Here is a 15,080-nt window from a genome sequence, read left to right as displayed (position 1 = left end):
GTACATTTCTTAAGCTCAGCTGAGGAGGATTAAACATCTCCACAAACAGCATCACTTCACTTGTTACTAACAGTTTGAATTTATTTCTGCCATACTTTTACAGAAGTTCTCATTGAGAATGAACATGTTTAGATGTTATTTTTATTTTTTTATTTTTTAAAACGTTATTTTTACATGAACACATCCAAACTACATTGCTATAGCCTACTAAGATTTGTTCTAATCGCTATATAGAATAGTGTCTGTAATGACAACATTTCGTTGACTAGTTTTGGATAGATTAGGATTATTATATATTTTTTTAATACACAATAGACGTCAAATAAGCTTTTGTTTGACAGTTTCTGCTTAATATGTTAAATATATGAAGAGTTTGGTTCCAAAACGAGATAAACACCATTTCTTGTTTAAAATTGAGTTACTGCAAAAATCAGTATTGTATCTGGTCGGTATTGAAAAGTCAATGTTTAATTTTACGTAAAATGCGATATCTGCCGTGTTATTATGTAATGTTTTCTCCCTTTCTTTCCAAACCGCAACAAACGCCAGTCTCCCTTCTCTGCAAAATGCGATATATTCGCTCAATCCGCCGTTGGTGTATGAATGAGTGAGTGAATTGGTGAATGTGAGGCAATATGTAAAGCGCTTTGGTGGCCATTGGGTCTGTAAAAAAAGCGCTATATAAATGCTGTCCATTTACCATTTACCATAATCAATCACAACGCACCCGGGGGTTGTTTCAAATAAGAAGCTTAGAAAAGCGAGGATTAAGCTCCAAGCCCGACTTGAATTAAACATTACATTTAAACATTAAAGAATTACAAATCAGTTTGGGTTTAAGTTTAGTTACCTAAAGGCACCGGGGTGGCGGTACCGCTGGCTTTGGCCCTTCATCGCCGCTCGCAGCTATATTTATATGTATAAATATATAAAAAGCCAGCATTGCCCTACATCACACACAAGCCCTCACAACACACACACTACAACTGTAATCTTACACACTGCAATAAATTCAAAACAACATATCCATAACTGGTAACTTTTGACTCTTAATGTTTCCACTTGAGTAATTGTGTGCTAAATGAGCTGAAGCTGAGCTGACTTAAGTGAAAAATATTGAATGCTAGTGCATTCTTAATGACAACATGGTGCAGGCAATGAGAAATGAAGGGATTTGTGTGTACCTTTGCAGTGACAGTTCAACAAATGTGTCAAAACAGTGGAATAGTATTTATAGCTTCGGGAAATGGGTGAACTTTTTGATAAATGGCCTTATGGTTTTGAATTTTTTGTTCAAAAGCCTGGATAGAGTGTTTAAACAATCAAGAAAACCTGTAATATTAATGAATATGATGTGGTAAGTTAAAATGATTTGAAGTAAATATAAACTATTCAGGGATTGACTTGATAGTTAATATTGTAGGCTCCTGACTACATTCATGTTTTTGTTTTAATCACACCCCCAACCACTTTCCCTTTCATAGGCTGATATATCAGTGTTCACCCTGGTTAATGTGTATACGCATTTCACATTCATCACCTCTGTCCCATTCCAGCTTGAACCTGCCCCCTCCTTCTTGTTCTACTCCCACTGTGCATATAAAAACCTTTAAAGCCACTGGCAAAAACAGATGTAAAGAAAAAAACTGAACTGAACGTAACGTTTTGGATTAGAGGGATGGAACTCTCTAGTTTTTTGGTGCTGGTTTTAGTCTTGGCTGTGTTGGTATTGATCAGATGGATAAGAAAGCCAAGTGGACGTTCTTTGCCCCCAGGGCCGCTGGCACTGCCACTGATTGGAAACTTGCCAATGATTGACAAGCGTGCACCCTTTAAAAGCTTCATGCAGGTAAGAGAGAAGGAAGGACTTTGTGTCTTAATTGTATGTTTTGCTTTTACTGCACTGTATGATTCATTAGAATGTGGTCTACATGAGGGGGGATCACATAAGAGGACATACTGTAATGTGCATTCTCGATGAATGGTATAAACACTGAAAAATGGTAGTGAAGTAGGCACTGCCCCTGCACACATCAAATGATGTACTTCAGTATAGGATAAGCATTCTAATTAACCCTGCCTTTGAAGATAAGTTGTGCCACTCCATCTAACTTGGCTTTTGTCTGCACCATTGAAGTGTAAAAATGTAAAGTCGCACAGCGATATTTATCACTCATGGAAACAATCATGCCAATAAACCATTAAGGTATATGAAATCACAGATATATTTTGGATTTATAGTTTTATTTGCTTATTAGTATTTAATTGCTTATTTTCTGTATATTTATTTATTTTTTGCTAGGCAGAAAGGTGTGCCAAAATACAACTAGTCCAGGGTCTTGTCTGATCTCATATAGGGCTCCATGTTATTCGGCAATGCTACAGAGCAAGTCCTCATAAATGCCTCTAATGTCAGTATGCAATGTACAGTATAAGTCTGCTGAACCAAAAGTTATATTCAATAGTCTATTACCTGTCCCAGTCCTTTGGATGAGACACTGAACCAAGGTCTTGACTCTCTGTTTAACGCCGTCATCCTAGCCAAATTTACCCTTTTGCCTCTGTCCATCATGGCCTCCTAATCATGTATACTGATTGGCTCTATCTCGGCTAATAGATTTTTTTATAAGAAAGTTCCCATGATGGTAACGTCAAATGAACCAATCATTCATCAACATCTAAACCTCTGTTAGTTCTCAATAAGAACTTCTGTAGACTTCTGACTGAAATAAAGTCAGTCTGGTCAGAAATAAGTGAAGCTGGTAATGCTGTTTGTGGAGTTGTTTAATCCTCCTCTGCTGAGAACTTCAGAGATTTCATGTCTTTTATCTTCAGTTGATTTCATCTAAGCCTGTGCCTGTTGCTGAAGAAAGTTCTAGTTTGTGTTCTCTCCACCAGTAAGCTGGCGTGTGGTGGGCATTCTGGCGCAATATGGCTGCCGTCACGTCATCCAGGTGTATGGTGCACATTGGTGGTGGTTGACGAGATTAGATTATGTAAAAGTGCGTTGAATACCCAGAAAAGCCGCTACATAAATGTAAATGTAATGAATTGTCCAACCTTTTACTGGTATGTGAAAACAAATTCTGTTTTCTCAACAGTGGAGCAAAACCTATGGGCCTGTGATGACGGTGTACCTCGGGCCTCAAAGAATGGTGGTTCTGGTTGGTTATGATACAGTGAAAGAGGCTCTAGTGGACCAGGCAGATGATTTTGCTCCCAGAGGCCCCATTCCCTTTCTAAACAAAGTTGTGAAAGGCTATGGTACAAGTGATGCTGATTCACTTTTGTTTTATAAACAGATACTATCAGTTTGAAATAATTTAGTCTAGATGAAATGTTTGTAGGTCTGATCGTCAGTAATGGTGAACGCTGGCGTCAACTGAGGCGGTTCACTCTCACCACACTGAGGGATTTTGGAATGGGCCGTAAAAGAATGGAACGGTGGATTCAAGAAGAGAGCGAGCATTTGCTGAAAAGTTTTGAAGAAACCAGATGTGAGGAACTTACAAACACACTCAATTTATTATGTACTAGGATTTGTATATGTTGACGGTTCTGCGCTAAAAATGATAACGGTAAGGTTTTCTCCTTCAGCTATACCAGTCGACCCAGTCTTCTTCATGAGCCGGGCTGTGTCCAACGTGATCTGTTCTTTGGTGTTTGGGCAGCGCTTTGATTATGATGACAAAAGCTTCCTGCACTTGCTCCAGATCATCTCCAGACTTGTGCGCTTTGTCAGCAGCCCTTGGGGCCAGGTAAGCAGATGAGACAGTGTGGGACAAAAAAAATCCTCTCGATCTTGGTCTGGTCCGGATGGCAGCAATCACACAAATCAAATGAACCGCACTAACAGAGTGTGTTAACCTTTGGCATATTTGGTCCGATAAGTAGATGATGATAAACAAGCGAAAAAGAAAGAATTAGACAGAGACCATTGAATTAGTGTCAAAACTCTAGCCGTGTGACATGCTGATAAAATGTTTTGCACTGTGCAAAGCAACAATTGAAACCTTCTAATTCACTGGCTTGTCATGTTGCTGAAATAATATTGTGGCAAGCAGGACGAGGTTGAGGGACAGGGACATGAGAGCGGCACGAGTGATAATGAACGACACCTGTGAGACGAGGGTCAGTTAACTGGATTATTACAATCAATTAATCAGTTCGTCCAATGAACTCTTTTGATTATTAATTTATTCTAAGAAAAGGGTATCTTCCATGGCCACAGAAGAATAATTGTTTCTTAGCATGTACAGCACTTTGAGCAAGTAGCAAGATCAAGATCGTAAAAGAGACTTTGTTTGCAAACAGTGAATCAGAACCAAATACATAAAGTGCACATGCTTTATTAACTAAATCATGAATAAACTAAACAAACATACATAAATACATGTGTAGGAAAAAGGAGTGAGAGATGGAATGATGTAACGATGGAGAAGATCTATCTAATTATGTGAAGAACCAACAGCATTTCATTATCACATTTCATTGATTGAATACTTGCATTTGTAGTGGGAACAATTCTTGAAGTTGTGGAAAATTGAAGTCGTTAAGGGTTCCGGCAGTGGCAAATGGAAGTTGTTAGAAAGTTATCTTTGTCTATGAGCACATTGCTAGTTTGGTCAAGGCCTGGGGCCCTGGGGCTGAGGCCGAGCACCCAGGAGAAGTGAGGAAATCGAAAGAGTGGGTGATTGGAGTCGTTGTGGGTTGAAATCCTGTAAATTGACACTAAAAGACACCAGTTTATGATCAGATATAGACAGGTCAAGTGCACTTCAATTAAAAGGTGTTCTTCCAGTGCAACAAATAAGATCAAGTATGTGACCTTTTGACTGAGTAAATTTAATGAATTGATTCAGTCCAAAGTTGTCCAAGCATGATATAATTTTTTGTCTCAGTGGCCCTTTTTTGTGATTTGCAATTCATTCAATATACAAATTTGTTACTATTAGGCAGTGTTGTAGTACTCGAGACTCGGACTCGGTCTCGAGACCATATTTTAATGGTCTTGGTCTTGTCATGGACTCGTGTCCATTTGGACTCGGAATTGACTCGAACATTTTTTTTTTAGGACTCGGACTTATTCCCGAGTCCACTCGAGTTCAATTAAAAATATTTATCATGATTATTAATGTATGTTAATAAAATATTTCTTTAAATTGATTGACACGCCCAGTGATTGGTGATTTTCTAGTGCGCAACTGCGCATGACAAATTGTAATAAAATTACTTTTAACACCACCTACTATGTGGCCTTTTTACCCTAAACTGATCATATTTTTTAAACTCTAAGTAAATTCAGTAAAAAAAAAAAAAAGGATTATTCTAAGTAAATAAAAGTAAATTAGGTAATCAACCCTCACTGGTCTCGGTCTCGACTCGGACTCGACCGTCTCTGGTCTCGGACTCGACTCTCTATGGACTCGGTCTTGACTCGGACTCGACTCTCTCTGGTCTCGGTGTCGACTCGGACTCGAGTGAGGTGGTCTCGACTACAACACTGCTATTAGGTGCACTTTCAGACCGTGAAACCCATAACCTGGGATTGTTAAAGTTATTCTCTAAACCAGTGTTTCAATCCAGGTCCTGGAACAGTTCCATCCCTCCACATTTTCTCTCCCTTATCTAACACACCTGATTAGTGTATAATTTGAGTCAAATAAAGCTTTATGAATTACAACTCAATTTTCTCATTCTAAACAGCTGTGCAACATCTTCCCTCGACTAATGGAGCACTTGCCAGGAAGTCATAACACCATCTTAAGAGAGATTGACGACATCAGAACCTTCATTATGAATAAGGTTAAGGAGCATGAGCAGAATCTAGACGTCAATGACCCAAAGGATTTTATTGACTGCTTCCTTAACAGATTCAATCAGGTAACCGCAATGTTTACAATGTTTTTATATCAGTTTTTGTTATTGTCTTTTTGCTGTGTGAATAAATAATAATACAGCCATTCTAATAGGCTACGAGTGTGATATTGTGTTTATATAACAGTTCAACAGCACAAGTGTGTAAATAAATAAGAAAAAACAATGGAGTGTCATTAAAAAAACTATTTAGTGCGGAAATACTGCCTTTTGCCACAGATTAAAAATCTCAAGGTAACAGTTTAACATCTGAGCCCAAGCCTCAGTTACTCATTTTAAAACATCACAATATAACTAGCAACAAAGTAATGCTGAGTTGCCTCAATTAAGTTTATTGTATTGTGTGTTTTATGAGAGAGAGAATGACTATGCAAGTGCATTCCCAGACAGCAAACTGACATTGAATCAACGTGGAAACGACGTCTCTCATGACATTGAAACAACCTTGATTTTGCTCATCGAATTAACATTGAACCAACGTCAGACGCGGCATTCTTCAAAGGTAAATGAAAATCGAAAATTGGTTTGCTTTCACAACGTTGAAACAACGCGTTGATTTCAAGTTGATTTTCCGTTAGTTTTGAAAGAATGACGCGTCTGACGTTGGTTCAACGTTAATTCGATGAGCAAAACAATGTCAGATCAACGTTGTTTCGATGTCATATTTCCACGTTGATTCAATGTCAGTTTGCTATCTGGGTTACCTGCTTCTAGTTGATATTCTTCAGGTCATTCTTATATTCATAATCACAAATTCAGTTTGAATGTCTGTTAATGAAGAAGTACTAACTTGCGAGCAAGGACTTATTGAAATATTTAGCCAGAACTTCATTTAGACCCTGGTCCATGCAGTCGAAACACACAGAGTACCATCCAAAGACCCTAGTTCCTGGGGGAAGTTCCTGCGAGGAAACGTGGCTAGAAAGGGGGGGGGGGGGACTTGAGCGGTAAACATGCTGATTGGATGAGTACATGCAGAATTTTGATTAGCTGACTCTACAAAGCATTTTATTTCAACTAGGCCTATGATGTTTAAAAGTCTGTAGCGGTGCATGCATTAAGAGTTGTTAGCTATTTGACAATTGAAAACTTCAACAATGGAGTCGTTGGAGCAAGTACTCCAAAAAAATACAACCGATAGACAGACGACAAGTTTCAGGCTTTATTAAGCTCGTATGCAGAGGACGAAATCCAGTGGGAACTGGAGAGTCACGCTCAGTCCCACGTCACCGGACTAATTTGCCTAATCTTCACAGTACTTTAGACTGCAAAGGTAAAGCAGACAGCAAAAGGTCTGGGGAAAAAGTTCCAGGGACAAATTTTACCTGGTAATATCAGTTATCAATCAACTCATTACAGTGAGATAATCAAGTGAATATTTAAGTGAAGATGAGCGTTAGTGATGAACACCTGCTGTCAACAAAGCAGAATCACTGAAGAAAATAGGAACAAGAACGAGAGGAAAATAGAGATGAGCAGAAACACTAGAACTAGAACTAACTTCCAGCCAGTTCACCTTATGATTACACTTATTACTACACTTATTACACTATTACAGTTTGACTATATTTCTGTCAAACGCCTATTGAAGCTCTTATTGAGAATTTAGAGATGTTTAGATATTGATGTTTAATTGTTAATGTTTAGTTTTATGTCACCATTATGAGGATAAGTGTTGCCTTTAGTTGTGCTTTTGACCTGGCTGCTTTAGCTGTGTGTTTACAAGGCGCATTGTTATGGCAAGAGAAAATTAATCAGGTGAGTTTGGCTGTGCTGATGTAGTTGTACTTCTTGTATTTCTTCTTGTTGTTCCTCTTTTCTTCAGTGATTCTGCTTGTTAATAACAGGTGTTCATCACTAATGCTCAATCATCACTTACATATTCTGTTATTTATCTCACTGAAACAAGTAGTGTGGACACCACAGGATGTTCCTGTGGGGTTAAAAGAGTTAAAGACCTTTGCATTTATTATTTTAAAAAAGGAGAGTAAATGCTCAATAAAAGGAGAGTAAAGAGGAACATATGCTGAACTGCAATGTTATTTTGTGTTTTTGCACATAATCATAAAGTGGAGATCTGTTAGTTTTTAATGTTCTGTTGGGATTTAAAGGATTCACCATTGTGTTGAAGAGTAGAGAGACACGCTGAAAGAAATGCGGCAAGTGGAGTGATACAAATGGCTAAATGGGTGATAATAGATTCGAGAACAAGAACAAACTGTTGAACTACTGTAAATAAATATAAATGTATAAATGTGTGTGAACAATGAATTGAAGAACTGCAGCCTACAGCACAAGTTAACAGTACATTGAAGAACTGAAGAACTGTAGACTACATATAATTCCTGTTCTACTTTTTCTTTGTGTGGTACAACAGGAAAAAGACAATCTTGACACAGAATTCCACAAAAATAACTTGATGGCGACTGTTTTAAATCTGTTTGTAGCTGGGACGGAGACCACCAGCACAACTCTCAGATATGCCCTGATGCTGCTGATCAAACACCCCCACATACAGGGTAAGACATAGGTTACACAATCAATGTCAAACCAAGTGTTATTCTATTATTTGTCGGGATCTACATAGTCTCACGTAGCCAGATCTTTGAATCATGGCAACAAGTCTGGGTAGGATTGCACCTGTCATTCATAAGTTCATACTTCTAATGACATTTAAAATGTAATGTAAATTCCACACTTTGTAGTCTCACATAGCCAGAACTTTGAGTGATAGCATGGTCTGGGCTCTTTAGCTGCTTCAATTGCCCAAATTAGATAGAAAGAGGTATTCCGACTGATTGTAAAGCGATCAGTCACCGTTTGTCTTGTTTAACGCCATGTTTAGTGATGGGTAAATGTCAGTACAATAACAGACAGTGTTGGAGAAGCTATTTTGAAACCGTAGTTTGACAAGCTACAAGGTACTCATAAATTTAAGTAGTTAAGATACAAGCTACTCTATTGAAAAAGTAGTTAACTACTCTACAAGTTACTATTAAAAAGTTGCTAGCTACATACATTTACATATGTTACAAATAAGTGAATACTTGTTAAAGAAGAATGTTGGTTGAATTTACATTGTTATATTGGATAAACAGGAGTAGGCAAAAATGCATGATAAACTCACAGCACATGCAGTGATTAAGCTTCCAGCATTTACTGTGAATGGAGCCGCTCTGAGATGCGAATCCTGAGCTTGTTGCGTGAACACAGTATTATTCTGAAAACCACCACAACCTATTTAATTAGATCACAGCCTTGCCGTGTGATAAGCGCACTAAGCTTTTTCGCGATTTTGTTTTCTGTTCAATTGACAGATGCTATGCCAAACCTTTTAGATTTATTACAAGACTGTGGTGGGACAGAAAAAACTATGTCAGCTCTCACCCCTAGAGGGCACGGCTCACCTTGGGACTGGTACGCCAAGGCAATGGCATCCACTATCCAGTGGGTCAACTTCTGCTTGGAGACAGCCTTTCGCTTCTCTTGACCTACAAAGCAGCCAAAGTGCTGCTTTGAGCTTCTGAAACTCTGAGTGCGGTCCATGTAAACACGCAGTGTGTGAACGTAGTGTGCAAGGACTGGGTCTGCCATCTCCGTGAGCATTGCTTGCAAGTTCACCGCCTAGTCCTGGAAGGGAGTGGTGGGAACTTTGGGCATGTATCTGGAAGACATTAGACTAGGCCGGTCTGAATTTAAGCCACGATTCACTGACCAAAAATACTTGCAGGTCCGCCATCCTCTTGAAGGAAGCGAGTGCAATCAGGAGCTGCAATTCAGGAGCAGTCAGGAGCTTTAAACTGACTTTTCAGCTGACTCTAGAGGCTCAATGGGAGCTCAATGTTAGCCTGAAAGGACTAAAGGAATCAACCTCCTGGCGCCTCTCAGGAACCTGATGATCAGGTCATGCTTTCCCAGTGACCATCAACAGAGTGTGTTATGTGCTGCGATGGTGACAACATAAACCGTCAAGGTGGAGGGGGACAGCTTCAGCTCCAAGCCATTTTGAAGCAACGGGCTAGTACGGCGCTACTGTGCAAGACCTGCTCATCGTCCTACCTGAACTAGGACAGTGTCTATGAGAGGGCTCACAGGCTCAAGTCGAACCACGAACGCCGTTCATACAGTTCAGAAGTGGCACGTCATTCGTGGTTCGACTTATCGAGACTGTTTCCTAAGATGGCTCCTGCCTGTATACATACTCTTTATAAAGTGTCTTCCTATTAAATGGTCTGTACACTTACAAAGTTCTCAATGCTTCGTTTTGCATGTAGGGACCCTTATTATGTTACCGTGTTAGTGTGGGGCTATTTTGAGCCTTGATAGTGGTATTAAAGCCACAATATATATTTTTTCTGCTTTAAAAATAGCAAAAACAACTGTATCTATGTTATATATTTCAATTAGATGTGTACTTGCATTATCCCGACAGTTTCCACCAACTTTAAAATATGGAGAAATTTATATATTTAAATAATTTACATTTATTTCCGTTTCGTAGCCCGTCTATGGCGTCATATAACCTTTGACTCCCCTATTTTCTCTAACTTCCTGCGGAACCCGGCGAAACCGCCAAACACAAAGGGGAACACTGGACTACCACCAATAAAGCAAAGAAAATAACGAAGAAAAAAAAGTTGTACGTATTTTTATGTGTGTACTGTAAATCATGTGCTCACGAGCGCTCACTCTTACAGACACACTGTCCCTGGTGCTGCTCGCGCGTCACATACACAATGTTCATAAATCGCTCCCCGTTCACAGTAACCGGGTCGTCTCATTCAAATCAGCCAGCTGTTGCTGTCAGCGAGCCGCGCACATTGAATACTCATATGAGTCAGGCTGCGAATGTACGTGCCAGCTTCAGCGTGCTCATGCTTACTAAATAAATGCCTCACCTCCGGCGCCGTGCACTCACTACATTCGCCTTTAGCACATAGTGGATGCATAACGCAAACCCAGTCAAACGTTTGACTGCAGTATCTTATGTGCTTTATCTTATATGCAAAAATTGCATACTGTACGTTTAACTAGCGATTTCTCTTTATTTATTATATGCCCCGATATACTAGCATATACGCTAAACAGTTTTTAGAAATAAAACTCTTTACATTCGGTTATCATGAAAACAAATGAGAACGTCGACTAGGTACCAATGTGTAATTAGACAAAAGGTTCATTTTCGCTGGAGTTCTCCTTTAAGTGTATTTGATGTGGCTAAAGTGGAACTATTGCAAGTATACTTTAGGTACACTTTAAATATCTTGCATTTTAACTGTACGTACACACAGCCGCCGACTTGAGCTTCCAAAGCTACCGGAAATCATTAAATATACAAAAACACTATAGGTCTCTTGTAAGATTTGTTTTGTTTGGATGATTTTGTATTCATGATAATGTAGATATGTCTACAAAAAGTAGTTATTAGTAACATGACAATGACATTTCTTTGGGAGGGTTTGCCTTCATCATGCTTCCTGGAAGTAGGGGTAGGAAGTTGACAGCCTCGTGAAAAGCTTTTTTTTCTTTTCTAGAAATCCTTTATTTGGTTGTTTGCTTGCATCTCATTGAGAAAGAAAACATGGAAAACACCTAAAATTAAATTAAATTATCTTTAAAAAAGGAAAATGACAACTAAACACTACGGCAATATATATTGCCAATGGGCTTAAATCAGTTAAGAAGTGCATAAATTATTGCTTAGTGCCCCTTTATGCCACAACTTATTGTGGTCAAGTTCTGGACACTTAGAAAGGAAAAGTGACCTTCCACAATTCTCAGCCCACAGACTGCTTACCTCTGCTTTAAATATTCACCTATGTGAGACAACCTCCAAAATAATTTGATAATGCAGAGAAAAAAATATATATATATTGTTTTGCAGAGAGCAAAAATATACCTTTTGTATGTATACATTACTTTTGTATTAAATTTCTCTTTCTTTATGAACTTTTCACATTTAAGAGAAACTTTACAAAAAAATTTTTTATTGTGTTGCTTAAGGGCAAATGCAAAGGGAGATTGACAGAGTTATTGGAAGGAACAGGGTCCCTACAATGGAAGACAAGAAGTCCCTCCCCTTTACTGATGCTGTGATTCATGAAGTACAACGTTTTCTGGACATTGTCCCACTAAATATTCCCCATTATGCCATGGAAGATATCACATTCAGAGGTTTTTTAATTCCAAAGGTAACAATTAACCACTCAATACTATATTTTATTGTATAGCGTTTGAGTATTGTTGTATTTTAAATAAGCTTTCATTCTTTCAGGATACAGTGATTATTCCCATGCTGCACTCTGTTCTACGGGATGAGGTACAGTGGGAAACCCCTTGGACATTTAACCCAGAGCACTTTCTGGATGCCAACGGCAACTTTAAAAAGAATCCAGCCTTTATCCCCTTTTCTGCAGGTAAACAGTCTACCATCAAACTAAAGTTTTAAAGTTGTTAATTTAAATAAGATTACATATTGTGAAAATGGTTACATGTCTTTAATTTTCATATAAAAAGGCATTATTAAAACTTGTTCTATTTGTAATCAGTCCTTAAAAATCAAGCATGAGTCAAATAATGTTTAACCCAGACCTATAACACTAATATTTAACTTTATGAAGTAACTCTTATTTAAGCTGCTTGGTTTTAAAGTTACTTTAGTCAACGTGGCTGATTCTTGTTCAACAAGCTTGAATCTGAATCTGAATCTTGAATCTTGTTCAACAAGCTTGAATCTGGATGTTTCAAGCTGATGAAACATCCAAATTAGATTCAAAAGCAATAATGCCAAATGCAAATTTTCCAAAAAAAATAACTTCCTTACAAAAAGACAAATCAACAACGTACAAAATACCTGCAGAACTGACGTGCCATTGTATTAAGAACCCAGTAATGGGCACCAAAAAAAGTGTGAATACAAGAAGTTTGAAGTAAATTATTTATTCAAACTTGCAAAATCATGAAAAATCCTTACCTAAAATATATCACATAAATGGAAAATTAAATAAAAAGTGAAAAATCTTATCCAAAAGCATCCAAATTAGATTCAAAAGCAATAATGCCAAATGCAAATTTTCCCCCCCCCCAAAAAAAATGACTTCCTTACAAAAAGACAAATCAACAACGTACAAAATACCTGCAGAACTCAGGCCACACTGTCCACTGCAGCAACCAACACAAACTAACTACATTAAAAACAGACAAGCACTTAAATACTGGTGGCCAGCACCATTACCCCGCGGGGAGGGACAAACTCACATACAACACTTTACACACTTTCCCATAAATACAGAGTCTAGAAGAAACATTTTGTCGTACTGTTCAAAATATAATCTAATTTCTTATGCAACAGTTGATATCATAATCAAATACAATCATGATAAACTCTTATGTCAGTAAACATTTTCTCTCTCTCTCTGTGTGTGTGTGTGTGTGTGTGTGTGTGTGTGTGTGTGTGTGTGTGTGTGTGTGTGTGAGTGCATTTATTTAAAACTCCTTCCGTTATTTTTTAAGTCAATCTGTAACCCTCACAGACATCAGGGAACGAATGCCTCACGCAAAACAGCATTTCTTGAGCAATGCAATGAAACCAGCTGAAGGATGACTGAAATTATAACATAAATTGGAGCAATATCATAGACATTGTATTCCTAAGTAGACCAGATACTGGTGAAGCTTATGTGGCCTGCCTGACTGACGCTTTTCACAATAGGCTATGATTAACACTTTTCTCTACGCAAAACTAAATATTTATATTAAAAAAAGATGATAAATAATTATTTATAGATGCATAAAAATGTATTTCAATGTATTTTTGACCTTCACTGGTTCATCTCTTCTGCATTCTATTTCTGCAGGTAAACGCTCTTGTGTGGGTGAGTCTCTGGCTCGTATGGAGCTCTTTCTGTTCATCGTGTCTCTGCTTCAGAAGTTCAGCTTCAGTAGTCCACAGGGTCCAGATGGCATAGACCCCAGTCCTGAACTCAGCAGCTTTGCCAACATGCCTCGATTCTATAAGCTCATTGCCTCCCCCCGCTGAACAACATGGATAAATAGCTCAGCAGTCAAACACCAGGATGAATTACTAGAAAAGGCATTTGGAATTTCAAAGGGGGAACATTTGTCAAATTACCCTAACATTTACTGTAATATTGCTGATATTCTGATATTTCTGTTTTTCATCAACAACATCACCAAATAAAAATGTATCATCACATGAAAAATAAATACCACAAACAATTGTGTGTGAATCATGTAAAAATTAATATGAAGTCAAGTTTAATAAAAAAAAAAAAAATCAGGGGTTATTTCACCCAAAAATGAAAAATCTGTAATCTCATGTCTTTCCAAACCCGTAAGACTTTTGTTCATTTTAAGAACACAAAAAGGTTTTTAATGAAATCTGAGTTTTCTTTATAGCTCTATTGACAGTCCATGAAACTACTGTAGGCTCCTAATGCCGAGTTCAGACTGCATGATTTTAGCCACGATTTTGGCTCGAGTGAGTGACAATCACGCAGTGTGAATGAGCAAAGACGCGATCTGAGAGAATCACCGACGAGTCGCCGACGCCCGTGAGATGTTTGGCATGCTAAATATCTGGACCTGTCGGCGATTCAAAATCCTGCTGTGTGTGAAAAGTTTTGACTGAAAACTACATTGGCGATCACCGGCAGCCAGTGAGAGAGCAAGATACAGAGCAGCAGGGAGTTTGGGGAGGAGTTATAGATCACATATCAACATGATATGGCATTGTTCTTCTCGGTCTATTTGGACACAATAAATGGAAGAAAAATTAGTAAAAATTTGGCAGGAGCACTCGTGTCTGTTTCACCAGCTGTACCACAACCGGGTCGAAAAAAAAAGTCTCACGTGAGAACTCCGGTCTTGCACGTGTGGTGTCGCGCGTTGTTTCCTTTTCATATCTCACGCGTGTTTGTTGTGAAATGTAGTTTGCGTGCAGCGTGCTAGACAGAGTCTGTCGGCGATTTTTCTAAAGTCATGCAGTGTGAAACCTTCTGTCGCCGATCCATCGTCCAGTGTGAACACAGCAGTGACTGAATGCTGGCCAAGATAGTCATGCAGTGTGAAAAGAGCAGCGACCTGACTACTTTGAAAATCGTGCAGTCTGAAAGAGCCATAAGGGAATGACACTTGACGGCCCAGACAGTCAATGAAGAAAATGTTTAAATATTCCATGTGAC

The 15,080-nt window shown here is 38.5% G+C and overlaps 1 protein-coding gene across 1 annotated transcript; it reads left to right on the top strand.

Moving 5' to 3' along the window:
- Positions 1–1,575: 1,575 nt before the first annotated feature.
- cyp2y3 (cytochrome P450, family 2, subfamily Y, polypeptide 3) lies at positions 1,576–14,120 on the top strand. The gene is made up of 9 exons (XM_039654067.2): positions 1,576–1,849; positions 3,102–3,264; positions 3,348–3,497; positions 3,598–3,758; positions 5,707–5,883; positions 8,255–8,396; positions 11,881–12,068; positions 12,152–12,293; positions 13,734–14,120. Exons 1-9 carry the CDS (start codon positions 1,679–1,681, stop codon positions 13,913–13,915), a joined length of 1,476 nt encoding a protein of 491 aa, XP_039510001.2. The 5' UTR covers positions 1,576–1,678; the 3' UTR covers positions 13,916–14,120.
- The last annotated feature ends 960 nt before the right edge of the window (positions 14,121–15,080 follow it).

Source organism: Pimephales promelas, chromosome 16 (assembly GCF_988280905.1).
Source record: "Pimephales promelas chromosome 16, fPimPro1.hap1.1, whole genome shotgun sequence".
Classification (NCBI taxonomy): Eukaryota; Metazoa; Chordata; class Actinopteri; order Cypriniformes; family Leuciscidae; genus Pimephales; species Pimephales promelas.
This window is presented reverse-complemented; position numbering and strand designations above follow the sequence as displayed.

Excerpts from the sequence above, each read along its gene's own strand:
- cyp2y3 (XM_039654067.2), top strand. The coding sequence starts at position 1,679 with ATGGAACTCTCTAGTTTTTTGGTGCTGGTTTTAGTCTTGGCTGTGTTG. Across the intron at positions 8,397-11,880 it reads CAAACACCCCCACATACAGG|GGCAAATGCAAAGGGAGATT; the intron begins GTAAGACATAGG and ends GTGTTGCTTAAG. Across the intron at positions 12,069-12,151 it reads GAGGTTTTTTAATTCCAAAG|GATACAGTGATTATTCCCAT; the intron begins GTAACAATTAAC and ends TCATTCTTTCAG.